This window comes from Leguminivora glycinivorella, chromosome 19, assembly GCF_023078275.1.
Source record: "Leguminivora glycinivorella isolate SPB_JAAS2020 chromosome 19, LegGlyc_1.1, whole genome shotgun sequence".
NCBI lineage: Eukaryota > Metazoa > Arthropoda > Insecta > Lepidoptera > Tortricidae > Leguminivora > Leguminivora glycinivorella.
The window spans coordinates 15,466,552-15,485,140 of NC_062989.1; the positions used below are offsets into that span (position 1 = coordinate 15,466,552).

The 18,589-nt window shown below is 37.5% G+C and overlaps 2 protein-coding genes across 3 annotated transcripts in view; one reads left to right on the forward strand and one right to left on the reverse strand.

Moving 5' to 3' along the window:
* The window catches only part of LOC125236360 (protein I'm not dead yet), a 64,798-nt gene extending 52,265 nt beyond the window's left edge, over positions 1-12,533 (reverse strand). Inside the window, exon 1 of the mRNA XM_048143139.1 lies at positions 12,406-12,533. The gene's annotated coding sequence lies outside the window, so the exon portion shown is untranslated. The remainder of the gene's footprint in view (positions 1-12,405) is intronic.
* LOC125236361 (GPI transamidase component PIG-S) overlaps positions 1-18,589 on the forward strand; it is a 101,628-nt gene that overhangs the window by 34,482 nt on the left and 48,557 nt on the right. The window contains exon 1 of one of the 2 annotated variants that reach the window (XM_048143141.1): positions 12,511-12,644. The exons of the other annotated variant lie outside the window; for it this stretch is intronic. Within the exon in view, the coding sequence (XP_047999098.1) occupies positions 12,635-12,644 (10 nt within the window). The 5' untranslated portion in view covers positions 12,511-12,634. Of the gene's footprint in view, positions 1-12,510; positions 12,645-18,589 lie in introns of those variants that run through there. 2 annotated transcript variants of the gene reach the window in all.

Genomic DNA, 18,589 nt, shown 5'->3' on the forward strand with positions numbered 1-18,589 from the left:
ACGAAAAACATAAATTTAACAGCGAACATGCCATGCAGCAGTGAAGAACGAGACGGATTAAGATAAAGATGAACAACGAAATTGACCGTTGAGATTGTTGAGAAAGACCATCGACGATCGTGACGAATAAAGAATGGCTGACGAAAGCAGAATCGCACAAGTTTATGAACGTGACGAAAAACGAACGAGACGACCCAAGAGTATACCAACAATAATTTGTACATTTTTAGGTAGTTACAACTTTTTTCGGTTAACCAACCAAATACAAGACCAAGTTGATCTGTCACTGAGCGACCTATATCTTTAACCTTCTTATTTAGTCGTGTAATGATTTCATTTACCCTCAATCGGCATAGGAGCGTTTTGAAGGTAGATTTTGTTTACATTTATTTATTTATTTACCTCCTTATTCATAAACGTATTCTAAAGTTATCAAGCCGATAAAGTTCGTTTGTCCTTTTCTATCACACTAATTCGTCGGAAAGGGACAAACTAACTTTATCGGCTTGATAACTTTAGAGTACGTTTATGAATAAGGGGATTAGTCCCTTATTAATAAACGTACTCTAAAGTTATCAAGCCGATTAAGTTCGTTCGTCCCTTTCCGACGTGTTGGTGTGATAGCAAAGGACAAACGAACTTTATCGGCTTGATAACTTTAGAGTACGTTTATGAATAAGGGGGTTAAGATTAAACAGACTATACTCATGAGAACGCATTGAGGAAAATATTATTGTCAATATTCTCATTAATAAATTGATAAAAGTGGTTGTTGTTAATACATTTTATGGATGAGATTAGCCCAGGACCGGGATAAGTGGCGTACACGAAGGGAGGCCTATGCTCAACAGTGGGCATTAACGTCTGAAATGATGATGATGTTATTATATTCTACATAATTGCGGTTATGTGATCCTTTACTCATGTTACAATTATTGTAATTTAAACCATTTTGATGACACATCATTCAAGACTCATTCTTTAAGTTACAACTTATACAGCATTGTTCTTTAATCAAAATAAATAATAAAGTAATATAATTGTCCTACTTTTTATATCTTCTTCATAAAGGCATGTGCCCATATTCAGCAAAAATCTATTACTGAGAGCTATACGAAATGTACAATGAGCCTAAGACCATAAAGATCGGACGCCTGCGATGGGCAGGACACGTGATTAGAATGGACGCGTCAATCGAAAAAGCCCCCTAATAAAGATAAAAAAAAGGGGCCAGAGTACCCAAACGCCTTTTAGATGGCCGACCGGAGGGCAGCAGAGGTAGAGGCAAGCCCAATGGTTAGACGGCGTATACCAGGACATCAGGACCCTGGGAGTGAAAAGGTGGAGAAGAAAGGCCACAAATAGATCGAACTGGGGAGACCTGCTTGACCAGGCAAAGGCCCACCCGCGGCTGTAATGCCTCAGATGTTGATACTCAGCAAAAATCTAAATAATTTATTACTTATTGAAATCGCTGCTCAAACACAAATTAACCTCAATTATAAGTAAGTACTTACCTACTAAAACACTATAACCAATTTCAGACGTTATTTCTTTATATTAAAGTTCATAAATAGTAACTTTACTGATGACTATAGTACAGTAAAGGTATTAAAATACAAATACGGCCAAAGTGCCAAAAGTATGTCTACACGACTTTCTTGCTTATACGTTTCTGTTGTGAATACATATTTCTGGCACTCTGTCCGCATGTAAAAAAATTATTGTACTTGTTACACCAGTCGCTTTGCCAGTTCTAGACTATATTGTCTTCACAAAAAGGACTATATCTGGTCAATAAGTCTCAATAAGATACAATTGGCTTAATACAGACACACCCATGGACGCAACCCGTTCAATGCCGACATTTATCTTTACAATTGCTTGTCATCTCAGTAATTTGATATGACGTAGAGCAATTTATGGGTGGCGAAGTGGTTAAGGTTTCCAAGACTCGTGATTAAACGGCGTAGAATAGAATAGAATAGATTAACACTCACACACAAAAAATAAACATGTTACAAATAAGAAGACATAAACAAGAAGGAGGTGCTACGAAATGGTCTGATCTCAGCATATTGCTGGCGAAGTGGCGACTTCCAGTGCTCATCTTCCGATCAGACCGTCCGGTGAAACAATCACAGGTAACAAAAATTACAGAAAACATGCATAAGGCTGTGAGTGTATTTAGTAAAACGTCCCACTTTGTCGATTACCATTAGGGCGAGATTTACTTGTATCTTTATATAAATAAACTGACAAAGCGGCTTTACTTAAAAAAGAATTTACACAGGAGTTTTCCAAAACACCTTCAATCAGGTATCGTAAATATTACATAGAAATGTAACTATATGTATGTCAGTGACATCTGTCTAACCTAGGAGAGGCAGATAATCTATTTTCTCCACTTTTTTGTCCACTAAAACCTTTTGTAAGAGATAACCCTCGCAAAGACAAAAACAGGTCAATGCTTGCTAATTGTCGGCATGTGACAGATGCCTAAAGAGCAGATAAAAGTTCGATGCATTTAAGATGACGCTTTGTTCCAAGTTCATATCAAGTATCAACAGTACAAAGATGCTTTGCATTGTTCCAAGTTTATATCAACAGAACAAATGCCACCTTGATTGCACTCATTAGTTTGAAATCTGCTGAACAAATAGCCTAATTAGTTTTTTATACTAATTAGATAATTGCTGAAATTTGATTGTTATTTATGAGAAAAATAAATAAGGGTATGTAAGGTATGTAGATAGTTGAAGATGCAACCAACACTATATGTCGCCTTTGAATTGAAATTTTAAAAGTGGTGCAAATTTTTCGTTAACTAATAATGATCTAAACTGAAATAGATACCATACACTAAAGAAAAACCGATCAAGCCCACTGGTGATGGTGGCGAAATAGATACCATACACTAAAGAAAAAGCGATCAAGCCCGCAGGTGATGGTGGCGAAATAGATACCATACACTAAAGAAAAACCGATCAAGCCCACTGGTGATGGCGGCGAAATAGATACCATACACTAAAGAAAAACCGATCAAGTCCACTGGTGATGGTGGCGAAATAGATACCATACACTAAAGAAAAAGCGATCAAGCCCGCTGGTGGCGGTTTCCCGGCTTCGCCACCAGTGGGCTTGATCGCTACTGTTCTGTTCTGTTACTACTTAAAAAAAAACAAATCAAAAAGTATTTAATAAAATAATTTGATTTATTCCCTACATTAACAATCATCTAATCATTAATCAATAATAGTATATAAGGTACTTTTTTAATTTTTATTTTATCAGGCCGAACCATCTGCGATTAATGCTATGAAGGAAGCCTAGGAATTGGAAAAAAAGAGAATTTTGGGCGGCAGTGTTCGCTTACCATCAGGCGACCTGTCTGTTCGTTTGCCTCATATTTAATAAATAAAATTATGAAGGGTGACCCTTTTACGGTAGAAGAACTCTAGTTCTCCAGTCCATAATTCCAAAAGGAGGCTATTCGCTGACTATTGATGAGGTCAGGGTTCAGGGTCTTAGTGACTGGCTTAGTAGAACTTGGTAGTGCAAGTCCTACCAAAGACATATGTAACTCCGTATAGTATAGACAGCTACAGTCTAAGAAAAAAAAAGTACCTACCTCAGAAACTCAGAACCATATAGGAACAGGTATGGTGGCCTAGATGCCATTACACCTTTGGGGTACGCTCAGCTAGATGGCGCTAATATAATATTTGACATTTTAAAACATACCAAGCTAAGAATATGGGCCAAATTGTCAAAACTGAGGTTCAAAAGTTTTAAGCCTGTGTCAAGAGATGGCAGTCTATGCACTGTGATTAGATACACATTTTACTTCGACAGTCTCTATAATACTCGATCCTCTTTGCTATTGGTGAGGTCAAGGTCTTAGTGGCTGGCTTAGTAGAACTTCGTAGTGCAAGTCTTATCTTCTTAACCCAAGACAGAAGGTAATATTTCCTCATTTAAACATATCTATTAGGATTCATATTTCAGGGTTTCGTCAATACCGGGACTCTTCTGCCAACGCCATCCCCGTTTTATACATAGTGTAGATCTCTGAAATGGTGAATCTCCGGAAACTGATATCTAATCTCCGCCATATATAAGCTCGTGTAGTCATAACATAACATAGCATCGTTTAGTTCAAACATTGACCGAGTTCGTTTACTTTTGTCCGTAGCTGAGGGTGAGGAGGAGGAGGCTGTTTATATCGATCACAGAACTTAATTTAGATAGAAGAAATAAATTCATATATTTGTATAGGGGCCGAGCGTGTCAAATTTTGTACTGAAGTTGATTCTTGCCTGTAATTTTAAATATGTCTCAGGCTCTTGATTGTTCATAATTTTTGTGTTGTTGCAATTGAATATCACGTAACGAGGCATTTTTTATGTTTTGGTTGACTTCAACTTACAAAAATTGACGCCCGAAAGCTGCAAGCTGCGAGTAAAGACGGACAACTCAGTGGATTTCACTGAGTTCATTTGACACGCTAAGTAGATACGTTTGCTTGATCTATGGTATATATGACATCTGTGATATCGATTTTAGGTTTTGTCTAGTCATTATATAAGAATCTTTCGATAGGTAACGTTCTAGTTCGATAAATTCTTGTACGAATTTGTACTATTCTTTATAGGGAGAGATCTACAATCACCATATTTAACATTATTCAGAGGGTTTACCCTGGAAAATAGAAGTTATATAACACTCTCTTTCTAACGATGTTGTATATTTGAAATGAAAGTAGGAAAAGAGGATTTCCTGTGTTTGCCGAAGCCGTTTTGTCGATAGGCTGGCACCTGCCCTTGCAACTTTTATAGGTACTAGCTTTTACCCGCGGCTTCGCCCGCGTAATAAAAGTATTCTTATTGAAACGTTTACAAAAAATAAGATTTTCATTTGGATCCGTAGGTTTCTTTGTAGGTACATCTGTCCGCGATTATTTCGATTAAGGTAAAGCGGGGCAATTCTCGACTGGGGGGCCATTGTAACTGATCTATTTGCTGTACGGTCCGGTTTTGGCTGACTGTACCTTACACATATTACCATTGTTTTTAAAGAAATTTTCGCAATGATTATAGAATTGTTACACAGCGACCACAACGTAGGTAGTGGGTACGAATATGTATGTATTTTACCTATATAAATATTTATACTGGGGAAACTTCATACAACCCACATAGCCAGTATCTCGACGCTATGGTCGGTAGGGTAAAAAGTACTTCCTTGCATTATCCCTTACATTTTTTTCCATTATACTTATTACAAACGTAAACATATAATAGGCAAGCAAAACAACGATCTTCTTACAGCACATTGTAATAGTTATTACGGATGCAGGATACTCGCCGATGCCTACATACTAATCCCTTCCCACTGAGCCACCTGCATTTTACACTGCCTAGATATCGATTGCCGACCGATTATTCCGACCCCAATCCCTATCTTATCCCTATCTCTATCTTTGTCCCCATCTCCGTCCCTGTCCCCGTCCCGCCCCTATCCCTATTCCGTCCCCGTCCCCTATTTCTATCCCTATCCCTATCCCTATCCCGATCCCTATCCCTATCCCTATCCCGATCCCTATCCCTATCCCTAACCCTATCCCGTTCCTGTCCCTGTCCCTGTCCCTGTCCCTATCCCTGGCCCTGTCCCTGTCCTTGCCCCTGTCAAATTATCATGCTAGGAGGTGAACTTTGAAAAATCCTTTCTTAGTGCTCCTCTAAGGAACTTCCGTGTCAATTTGAAATCTCTTGAACCAGAAGTAAAGATAAAAACTAAAGCTATACTTATGGCTATTTTGGATATTTTAACCCCATTGCAGAACAACAGGGGGGAACGTTTCTTTTCCACCTCATTAGATTATAAAATCGTTGTATTTATCGTGATCAGCGACCCGATAAACCATAAAAACGATACCCATATTGTGTTTTTGACTTTACCCCCTTTGCACCCCTTTAGGGGTCAAATTTTCAAAAAACCTAAAACATGTATTAGTTATATGCCTTTTAGGAATCCTCCTGTGAAGTTTCGAATAAAATAGACAAACTAATATTGTTTCCCCATACCAACTTTGAACCCCCATTTCACCCTTTTAAGAGGAGAATTTTGAAAAATCCTTTCTTAGTGCTCCTCTGCGCCATATAAGGAACCTATGTGCCAAATTTGAAATCTCTAGGACCAGCGGTTTCGGCTGTGTGTTGATATGTCAATCAGTCAGTCAATATCTTCTTTTATATATTTAAACCCCATTGCACCACAACAGGGGAGAAGGTATTTCACTTCCGCCTCGTTAGATTTTAAAAACGTTGTATTTATCGTGATCAGCGACCCGATAAACCATAAAAACGATACCCATATTGATTTTTTTACTTTATCGCCCCCTTTTCACCCTTTTAGGGGTTAAATTTTCAAAAAACCTGAAACACGTAGTCAGTCATATGTCTTAAGGAATCTTCCTGTGAAGTTTCGAATAAAATAGTCAAACTAATTTTGTTTCCCCATACAAACTTTGAACCCCCATTTGACCCCCTTAGGAGGTGAATTTTGGAAAATCCTTTCTTAGTGCTCCTCTACACTATATAAGGAATCTACGTGCCAAATTTGAAATGTCTAGGACCAGCGGTTTGGGCTGTGCGTTGATTTAAGTCAGTCAGTCAGTCAGTCACTCAGGACTTTGCCGTTTATATATATAGATTAGGAAGGGGTGTTTCCTAAATTGTTATTTTTCGCTATTGAATGTTTTGGAACTGGCATTCTGCACATAAATAACTAAAAGGTTACATTACTAGCGTAAACAACGAGGAAGTGACGTAAGTGACAATTGACGTACGAAACTGAAAGTCATCGGCCGGGCGCTAATTGTATGGAAAACAATTCGGGAGCTAAACACAGAATCAATAAGTACTTACGTACAGAAAGGACAATTCCTACAAAACCGAAGTTTCATTCGACTCTTGTTGTCCTTTTCTTATACATGTCACTATCCCTTTCGGCTATTTGGATGCTGATACGCAATAAAATTGTGTCATCCTACAGGCATTTCGCAATAAGATGTCAACTCAAAAAATTGACGATCACAGTTGACATTTTATTGCAAAATTCATGTGGGATAACGCATAAAGCGCTGGTAGCCTAGCGGAAGTGGTTCGCACCAATGAGTTTTTTCGGAACTTATGTGCGAAATGTCATTTGATATTTGCTAGTCGCTTTTCGGTGAAGGAAAAAATCGTGAGGAAACCGGACTAATTCCAATATTAGGTCTAGTTACCCTTCGGGTTGGAAGGTCAGATGGCAGTCGCTTTCGTAAAAACTAGTGGCTACGCCAAATCTTGGGATTAGTTGTCAAAGCGGACCCCAGGTTCCCATGAGCCGTAGCAAATGCCGGCATAACGCAAGGAGGATGATGATGTGGGATAACACATTATTGCGTATCAGCCATTTAGGGTTGTCAAATTCAAGTAATTATCTTTGTCTGTTAGTAGCACACAGAGAGGGACGTCAAGTTGTGCCAACCCTGACAATTGCTAACGTAGCAATGCAAGTCCCAATGTAACAACGTAACAATGAGACGTGACGTAGCAATGAGAGTGTGAGTGTGTGAGTGTGTCCGATCCCTGGTATAACTAAGCAATCAAGTACGTATTTCTGTCATGGTACAGTCAAGGTATTAAAATATACAAATGCATGCGGACGAAGTGCCAAAAATATGTATACACGAGTTTACTGCTTATTCGTTAAGGTTGCTCTCTATACCACTTCGTGGACGACGTTTCATTCACGTTGGCGCGCGAATTTGTCAAATCTAACCTTTTAAGACAATACGAACCAGTCACGTACATACATACATACATACATACAATCACGCCTGTATCCCATAAAGGGGTAGGCAGAGCACATAAAACTACTAAAGCTTCAGGGCCACTCTTGGCAAATAAGGGGTTAAAAGAAAACGAAACTGTGGCATTGCAGTGACAGGTTGCCAGCCTGTCGCCTACACCACAATTTAACCCATATCCCATAGTCGCCTTCTACGACACCCACGGGAAGAAAGGGGGTGGTGAAATTCTTAACCCGTCACCACACAGGCAACCAGTCACGTGTCCTTGTAAATGGCAGTAGGCTTCAATGTGCTACTAGTATAATATGACGTGATATACGAGTCTGTATGTAGGCTTATTTGGATTGGTTGAGGTAATGTGACATGTATCATATAAGGAGTGATATGTCAACAGAATATCAAATGAAACATATTAAAACCTGGCGTTTGTTACTAAGCAGAATTAAATCTTTGTTATTTGAATTCCCGAGCTCATATAACCCGGCAACTTTCAAATCAAGGGTGAACAGGCATCTTCTGGACGAGTTTACTAAATCGTAGGCCACGTCTTTGCCTTTGGCTAGTCTACGGTCAAGAGTAAGCCCATTTATAATAAAAATAAAAATAAAATTTTTGAATGTCAACCTAACTAACTGAATTGAAAACAAGTGGTTACTACCACTAGATTTAAAAATTACTAGCCGTTGTTTTTCAAAAATAGCATTTCGTCGTTTTCCACAGACTTTCGAACGGAGAATTCGTGTCGTTCGAAATTCAAAAATCGGTTCCCTGGTGATTTTTGTAGCTATACTGGCTATACAACACAAACGAAGATATTGTTCCAGATTTGTAAGTTCACATTTTTGACACATTTGTTTTGAAGTATGTTGCGATGTGGCTAAGACGTATCGTTTGCCAAATCTAACGATTAATTTCGAGTTGGTTGAATCGATTAGGCCCTATGTACAAGGAGGTGCTTAAACAAATATACGATTTCTATCAACTTAATGAAATGTCATTTAAATCGAAATCACAGACTCTGCCACAGCACTAGTTTAAAAATAAAAATGAATGATAAATGACATAATAAGTAAATCCTGGGTGATAAATTAATATCGTAAAATACTCACTAACGAAAATCCGCAAAAATGTAACATGTGTTAGATTATGTTTAAAGTAAGCGAAATATTGTTTTTAAGTACTTGATTTTTTTAAATATTATTACAGGATTTTATTTAAAATTTCATTAGGTTGAGCGAGTTTACGTTTTGTGGTCGCTGTCATGTGTCAAAAAGAGGTTCTTATAAATCTGGGACAATAGTAACCAAATATCGCTCAGTCTGCATACAAATGTGAACAGGTTCTGAAATATTCACTAGATATTTTTAGTCGATTTACCATAATTTTTGCATTCATTCATATTGCATGTGTTGCTTACGTCATCGTGGAATAGGTTGATCGAGTCTTTCAGATACTCGTGTATGTACTTGTTTACAATTGAAAATTGAAATCATTCTGACTTTTGACACCGCTTTTATTAAAAACATTGTCAACACTGTAAACTGGTTTCTAAACCTTATAACAGGGATAAAAGATCCTCTATTTTATTTAATCCTGAGTAGGCTCTGAGGGGGCACTCCTGAACTATGTGTTGATTGAACAGTTTGCGATTCGGCGCCACAGTCACATCTAGGCGAATCAATCCAGCCACAAAGGTGTTTGAAATGGGCAGTACGGCCGAACCCTGTCCGCATTCTGTTTAGTTTGCACCATTCATGACGCGGGAGATTAAACCCCTTCAATTTTGCACCAGGTGAGACAAGGCTACTCACAGAACCGTCCGTCTTTAACTGCCAGTCAGAAACCCATTTTTCGTTAAGACTAATGACTGGATTCTATTAGAGCCCTAGCCAGCTTAAAAGGTGGGTGACGAGATTTGAGTCGGTGGTAACCTTGGTTAAGGAAATCTTGGCGCCCGGGGAGATCCACTTAAAAGATCCTCTAAACATGGATACATAAACTCACGTCAGTATTCCCAAAATAGGTAGACTGCACGCAGAGCACATGAAACTGATCAAACTTCAGTACTACTCGTTGCAAAGAGGTTGAAAGAAAACTAAATTATGATTTTGTAGTGAAGTGACAGGTTGCTAATCCGTCGCTCTCATCATAATTTAACCTAAATCCAGTCGACTTCTACAACACGCACGGGAGGATATCGGCCTATCGGGTGGTGAAATTCTTAACCCGTCACCACATGGAGATCCTCAAAAGTTAATGAAAAATTTTGAATGCATCAATTTAAGAAGCATTTTTATGAAATACTGCTCATTCTCATATACAGAATTGCGTTCCATAGGCTCTAAGTAAATGTGTAAAGTATATTTTTATCAAAATTCCTGAATGTCAGATGAAAAAGACTTATAACATAAGCATAAGAGGGCCCTTAGCTTCAAGTGCAAAAAGGTCTTCTGTGATGGAAAGTTACTTATTACTGTATTGACATAGGTCTCGACACTTATGTCGCAGTATAATAAAGAGCACTATTGTACAGTATGGCCACTCCCGCTCCCTGCTGAAAGTGCCGCCCACCCCCTCTCGTTTACCTCACAGTTACCGCCTGACAAAAACGCGAACAGTCATGTCATATTTCACTCATACAAGCATAGTACGCGTTTACCTACACGAGCTTAGACTGTGTGCTAGGAACGCGCCTCTTTCATATATTTGATTGCCAGTGTCCGGGGTGTGCTTACCTACATATATGTCGTCTAGTATCATAGAAGTATCTGTTACATCGTTAGTGCATCCAATACATTTATTGGTCATTGTCCATATGATAGGGCCTTGTTAAGTTGTCAATTGTTGCAGCTTTTAATGGAAATGCATCCAGATCATATAGATGCAACAATTTGTAAGAAGAAACTTTGCAAAAGATGATAATGCACAAGATATCTCCGATTTGGTTTTAAGCGGTAGCCCGCTCACATATTATTGAGTATGAGAAAGTGTCGATATGTTTTGGTACAATTTAGGAAATTTTGAACCAAAGTAAAGGGACAAAGACTTCACTTGCTTTCAATTTCCACAAAAAATTGTCATTAAGTTTTAGACCTTGTATAAAAAACAAAAATCTTTCATTTCAGTGACAAGACAATAGGCGAGTTTCCTACTAGTCAAATCAGCTTCTTTTTAAGAACTGTCAAAATGATTGATAATATGGAATTACTATGAAATACTGAGGAGTGACGTCACGGTCAATTCATTTACTTTATATCTTTCTCTTTGACTTATTAAATATAAATTGTGTTTAAACATAACTACTGTCCATATTTTTCTTTTAATTTTGTGGTGCTTTATTTCGTGCACTGCATAAAATATTTTATTTTAAGTATAGGAAACTAGCCTATTTCATATGGATTGAAACGTTTCTGCGCAAGTACGTCCGTATGTAGTGTAGGGATTTGCTGTTAATAGTTAATTACTCATAAATCTTAAACAATGGTTGAAATGGTAACTAGTCCATAATTTATGCAGAATTAGCGTCTACGACTATTTGATGTGTTTTATCTTTATCCTACTCTTCAAAAGACACGTTTTACTATTTTATGGTGATTAGCGTAATCTGAAACCATGTCAGTTAACTAAGCTTTGCAAATAGCTCATATTCAAGGTAACTCTTTATCTTGTCTCCAATTCTTTGAGGGGTCTCGTTGTAAATTGTTGGTTCTCCAGCTGCTTTTCGGGATCTTATTGCGTTGTGGTGATTCTTCATTTCAATTTACACGGATGATAATTGGTGATGTGATTGATGATGTTTCACCATTAATTACAGATTTGTATAGCAATTACAGCATACAATTTTAAGGGCTCAATGCACTTTTTAAACAGAGTCAAATATTAGAACTCTACATTTTAAATTTATACATATAAACAAAATACACATTACATTTAGGAAAGTGAACGCTTAATTTAATAGCATCATATAAAAATATTTGGTATCGTACTTAGTCAATATGTAGGACCTGGAGTTTTTTCTTGTTTTTATGAAAGATATACAGGCAATTTATCGAATTCGAGACCACAATATCAAACCATAATTTCAGCAGCTCTAATTTACTTATTTTCATAAGCACCTAAACTAGATATTATGGTATAAAACTACACGAATGACTTGTTATGGTGTTTTTCCTTATGTTTTACAACGTAATGTTGTTTCAATACTGTAGATCAAGCCCTTGAAATGCTAGTTACTGTCAGACCAACTCGACAAACCATATAGGTTTTATGCTTTCACATCTTAAAGTATGTAAAATGTTCTATTCCAAAGCTGTTAAATTATTAATGTTTATAAAGCGGCCACCTGTTTAAATTCATTTCTGTTTGATAATAAAAAGTAGCCTTTGCGTATATACGATTATATTTACGCTCGCATAAATTCACCATGAAAATGTTTGATATTTCGTTTAACTTCTTAGGGAACTTTGGTGTCCGCAATTCCTCAAGTTATATTTATAAAATCAATTCAATATAATTGAATATGGGAATAAATTCGTAATTAAACTTACCGATATTGTCGATTATTCCTTTGTTGGATGGGATATCACAAAACACAGCACAGAATAAAAATAAAGTTTCAAAATTCGAACACTGGATGGCGGGAATTTTCGCACGCGCGTTCTGCGCGCGCCGCGGCCGTCAACTGACCGGCCAGTCTTTCCGATAGTTCCCGCATAGGCGCGTTGTCTCTGGCTTTTTTATTTTTAATTTTTATTTAGTGAAGTGAACCAACACGTGATGGCAACAGGTTTGTTTTTATAATAGTGTGCATTCGGCGTGGGCATTATCGGTCAGATGTGATATGAGTGTGGTGATGTGATGATTGTTACTTACAGTTACAGGTTAGGTTAATAATTAAACGCGTAATAATAGTTGATGGGCGTTTGTCATAACTTGAGAGCAAAGTCGCGGAAGGTTGCAAGTTCAAAACCGGTGTCAATTGATTCTTATTTTTACTGACCTACGCAGAGGACGATTTTGTTTAATATAGGTCATTTGATTATGAGTTAACAAATGATGATTAGATTATTTAGCCCATTTGTTTCACATAACAAAAGTTTCCAATTAAATCTCAGAGAAGGAGATAGATTTCATTCGTAATTCTAAAAGAGTGCGTCTCTTCCTTTATCCATATGAAGGAAAGAGCTGCAACCTGCAACACAAATATTTAGACAAATACCGCACAGTTTCCGTGCATCAAAATAAAGAACCCATAGCAATAATCTAATTTGGGAAGCAAATAAAACAAGAACGTGTTCGCGCGTGCCGCACTCTTGAGACCTGTTTAAAGACAGATTAGGGAAATGAATATACCATGTTATTATATATGTAGTTATAAATAAATATAGTTTTCAACATGTTCTGGCACGGATTTTGGGCCATAGTGTTATTGAAAAATGTCTTGCGCTTCCGGTATACAGTTGACATGACGTTCTACGTTATCTATGGTATTTTGCGTTCAATTAAAAACTTGACGAATATTGTCGGTCAAAAGACTAATGCGAAAGTTTAGTAGTAGTAGCTTTATTTAGAATTAATATTATGAGTTTTCATTTCAATCAATCGTATCGTATGTTGTCGTTGACGTGTAAAAGTGTTGAATTCATTATTCCTTCATAATTTATGCAGAATTAGCGTGGTACGACTAATCGATGTGTTTTATCTTTATCCTAGTCTTTTAAAAGACACGTTTTACTATTTCATGGTGATTATGAGAAAATATAACTCGTCCATCGGCCAGTGAGATGACAGTAGAGACAAATCGTCACTACTTTGAAAAAATCTCGTATCTCACGCTGCTCCTCAAAGTTAAAACGCAGTAAGTCTATATCTACATACTTACTACAATTTTCTTTTCATTGACAGACGAAGGTACAAGTTTTTTTTAAAGTAGTGACGAAATGTGACTGTGTGACCCAGTCAAGAATTACAAATATTACGATAATCCACAATTGTACCTTTAGACTTCATCGTTAATCAAATGAATATGGTGTGGGGAAATTTAAAGGTGGTGGTGTGGTGGTTAAGGTTAAATTTATTATTCTCCACTACCTAGGTTGTCTGGAAGAGATCGCTCTTTAGCGATAAGACCGCCTCTTGTTTTACCTCTTAAGTTGTTGTGTATACTTACTATATTGTTTCCTGTATTGAGGTGTGCAATAAAGAGTATTTGTATTGTATTGTATTGTGTGGTCATTTTTGAGGGGATTATACATAATATATCCCATTGGGTAGAAGTGTATCTTCAAGGCCAGCTGAAATAATAAGGCAAAAAGCTTCGATAGGTATCTATCCTATCGTATTTATTACTTTATGTCATGTCATGTCTGTTACTGGTTGGTTGGTTGTTGTCTGTTAATGGTTCGAAAATAGAATCCTGAACTTGCGAGTTTTTTAACACACGAGAAGTAAAATACATTTGCACCCGAGTGTAACACAAAACTTTTCCCCTCACTATAGCGAGGAAACTACAACGCAAAAAATGCGTTTATCACTGCTTCCAGTAGTTCCACAGGTGGTAAATCATCTTTATTACTAGATTCACCTACTTTTATCAATTTTAAAGCAGTTAATTTGACTTTATTCAAGGACAAATTACTTTACGGACTAGTGGATAAAATGCGTTTTAAGGTGGTGACACTGGACCAATGATTGTAGTTTGACAAACGATTTGTATTTTGTCTTTGGCTAAGCCCGTTGGTCTACATTTAGTCCATGGTCGGATTTCCTACATCCATACTAATATTATAAATGGGAAAGTGTGTGTCTGTTTGTTTGTCCGCCTTTCACGGCAAAACGGAGAGATCATACTATTCAATATACTCTATATCTCGAATTGTCGTGATTTTTTAAGTGGAAATAGTTGAAGGCATGGAGAGTGACATAGGCTACTTGTTGTCTCTTTCTAACGCGAGCGAAGCCGCGGGCAAAAGTTAGTAGGCTTATAATCGGAAGTCGGAAACTATAGATAACAATCATAACTGAGGTTGTCTAGAACATGGAACCTTTCTAGCGTTCAAGGTGCCTCATATGTCGTCTAGGTTATAATTATAAACACAATTTATTGTCCTGGGTCAGTGTCAAAGTATTCTTAAAGACTGCCGTAGTACTTTGTGTTCCATGTATTGTATAAGGCACCTGTTTTACACTAGGGACGATATATTCTAGATGTAGAGTTGTACTTAGATTCTTTCTGAGGATTCAATATGTTAAAATTCTAAATGAATTTTAGTACTTCGGGCCATTGCGGGGTCAAATGAATATTGGCTAAGAGGGTCAACTCTGACAACCCTGATTGTCGTATGAGTGGCGAAGAGGAAGATACTGTTAAACATCTAATCTGTGAATGTCATTATTTGTCAATTGGCATGCCCTCAGCAAGAGATGAAGAGCTTTGGAGCAGGTTACCAGGAACTAAAAGAGTTCAAAAAGCTACGCTTGAGCCTCATCATCAAACACATGATGGTCGAGAAGCTCTTGAATAGCTGAAGTATTTCAAAAGATCATAGCAGTAATTGCACAAAAGATCCCCTTGGTTCATAGCGTATCCGTGAGATAATTACATTTTATGTATAAGTATAAGATGGCTCTATAACTAGATCGCTTCATTCACTTTTATATTCCTACCCCCTTATTCATAAACGTACTCTAAAGTTATCAAGCCGATAAAGTTCGTTTGTCCTTTTCTATCACACCGATACGTCGGAAAGGGACAATAGTTATTTGTTATACAAGGGGGCAAAGTTGTATTTTAACGCCGAGTGTGGAATTGAAAAACGAGCAAGTGAAAGGATTCTATAGTTGAACCACGAGCGAAGCGAGTGGTTCGAGAATAGAATCCTGAACTTGCGAGTTTTTTAACACACGAGAAGTAAAATACATTTGCACCCGAGTGTAACACAAAACTTTTCCCCTCACTATAGCGAGGAAACTACAACGCAAAAAATGCGATTATCACTGCTTCCAGTAGTTCCACAGGGGGTAAATCATCTTTATTACTAGATTCACCTACTTTTATCAATTTTAAAGCAGTTAATTTGACTTTATTCAAGGTCGAATTACTTTACCCACTAGTGGATAAAATGCGTTTTTACCCGCTGGTATTAAAGGACAAAACACGTGTTTCCGAGCTAGTGAGGGGAAAACGAACTTTATCGGCTTGATAACTTTAGAGTACGTCTTTGATATAGACGCGTATATGTATCGTACAAGTGAATACCTAAAAAATATAAAAATGCTTGACGTGTTATTTAGTATGACTCATGACAGATTAAATTGGGTCTTAAGACTCTTAAGGGTCAAAGCCTCGTCCATACATTAAGATTAAGTGCATGGGTTGAAGTATTTTTATGGGATCCTTGAACTAAAGGAAAATGTTTGGTTTATTTCTAAGCTTTGCATGTTTAGTGTTGTTTTATTTTTACACAATCGAACTCGTTTTACTATACTAACTGCGATGGCTCAGCGACCCGAAGTGGATCTTGGCCTCCGCCATTCGCTCCTTCCTGTGCGATCTGATGCCACTCGGTCACTCCAAGGTCACACAGGTCTTTCTGGAATCTGGACCTCATCGATCCATCGGCACCTGGGCCTTCCGACCGGCCGTTTCTCATTTTACTATACGAATATGTATTTAATTTAGGTTTTTAACCTCCGACGCAAAAACGAAGGGGTGTTATAAGTTTGACGTGTCTGTCTGTGTGTTTGTCTGTCTGTCTGTCTGTCGGTCTGTTTGTCTGTCTGTCTTTGTGTGTGTCTGTCTGTGGCATCGTAGCTCCCGAACGGATGAACCGATTTAGATTTAGCTTTTTTTGGCTGAAAGCTGAGTTAGTCGGGAGTGTTCTTAGCCATGTTCATGAAAATCGGTCTACTATGTCGCGGGGGTTTTTTCAAAATTTTAATTCTGTGGTTAGGTTATTATACGTGCCGTGCTCTTTTGGGATCAATAACTTCATTTAAATAATTCTCTTATTTTATTTTTATTGTGAAACCTTATCGTGAAAGCCATTAAATCTGAGTAGGTATAACTTTTATCAAAAAGCTATAAAAATCACTGGATAACGATTTCGTACCAATTAAAATAAACTATAATATGGTATTATCTGGCTACAAGAATTTCATTGACCATTAATAATAAATAAATAATGAATATTATAGGACATTTTTACACAGATCGACTGAGCCCCACGGTAAGCTCAAGAAGGCTTGTGTTGTGGGTACTCAGAGAAGGATATACATAATATACAAATACGTATATACATAGAAAACGTCCATGACTCAGGAACAAATATCTGTGCTCATTACACAAATAAATGCCCTTACCGGGATTCGAACCCAGGACCGCGGCTCAGCAGGCAGGGTCACTACCGACTGAGCCAAACCGGTCGTCAATATTTCTTTTCATTCCAGATTTCTTTATTTACTTTTACCCTATCCACTACACAAAGAAACTTGAAATACAGTACAGTCAGCAGCAAAAGTAGCGGATGACCAACGCCCCAAAAGGGCATTTTCGCGAGAAGAATCACCAAAAATATTTTTCTAAGGTACTTAAGTTTATGTTTTTCCTACTCAGAATCACGAGCCCTTAAATCTTGGTCAAAAAAATGGTCCCATTTTCTATTACTTTGCATACTCTCCACTTTGTAACCGCGGCATGTTGTACAAACTACAAATACAAAGTGTTTGAAAAATGGTAACAAAGTGAAAAAATTACATTTGGGACGCTTTTTTCCGCCTAGTAGGATGGAACGGGATCCTGATTCTGAGTAGGAAAAATATTTTTTCTACTCCCGAACTGTTATTCGTCATTTACAGGGTCGTGCATAGATCTATAAAACCCTTCATGAAAGTAGATTCCCCAAAGCCAGCGTCAGCCGGCTTTCCGCGCATGCGCGCAGTATCGAAAAAACTGAAAACGCATTGTTTGGCTCTGTAACCATGGCAACGCATTGTTATAACGATACTGCGCGCGTGCGCGGGAAGGCTTTGGGCAGCTGAGCTGACAGTGCAAACCTTTGCGTCAAAATACAGGAAACAGTGTGAATTTCACGACTTATTCAAGAGAACTATTAAAAACTAAGTGCATGGTCGTAGAAAAAGTATTGTATGCAACGGTGTTTAACTGAGTCAAAAAATACTCGTGGCGTCTTAATAACAATTTTCGGCTTCACCTCAAATTGTTACCCACGCCACTCGTCTTTTTTGACCTCCTTTAAACGCCTGTTGCATAAAATACTATAATTTACCTACCTATTTTAGAAAAAAAAGCTTCATACATTTATAATTTATATATGTGTAGATGTACTATGTAGACACACATTCTCTTTTTGTTCAGCGGTTACAGAATGGTTAGTTGCTTCTGAAGCGTTGTTTGAAGATGCTGACTGTATATAGAGTTGGCGATGAACTTATGTTAAAAATACTTAATGACTGTGTTGATTGCTTCTGCTGACCGTACAATAAAACTGTAAGTGACACTTAGTATGCGATAACGAAGCGGTCACGGTCAAGGCGCACGCGCAACTTATTTTTCCCCTCACTAGCTCGGAAACACGTGTTTTGTCCTTTAATACCAGCGGGTAAAAACGCATTTTATCCACTAGTGGGTAAAGTAATTTGACCTTGAATAAAATGAAATGAACTGCTTTAAAATTGATAAAAGTAGATGAATCTAGTAATAAAGATGATTTA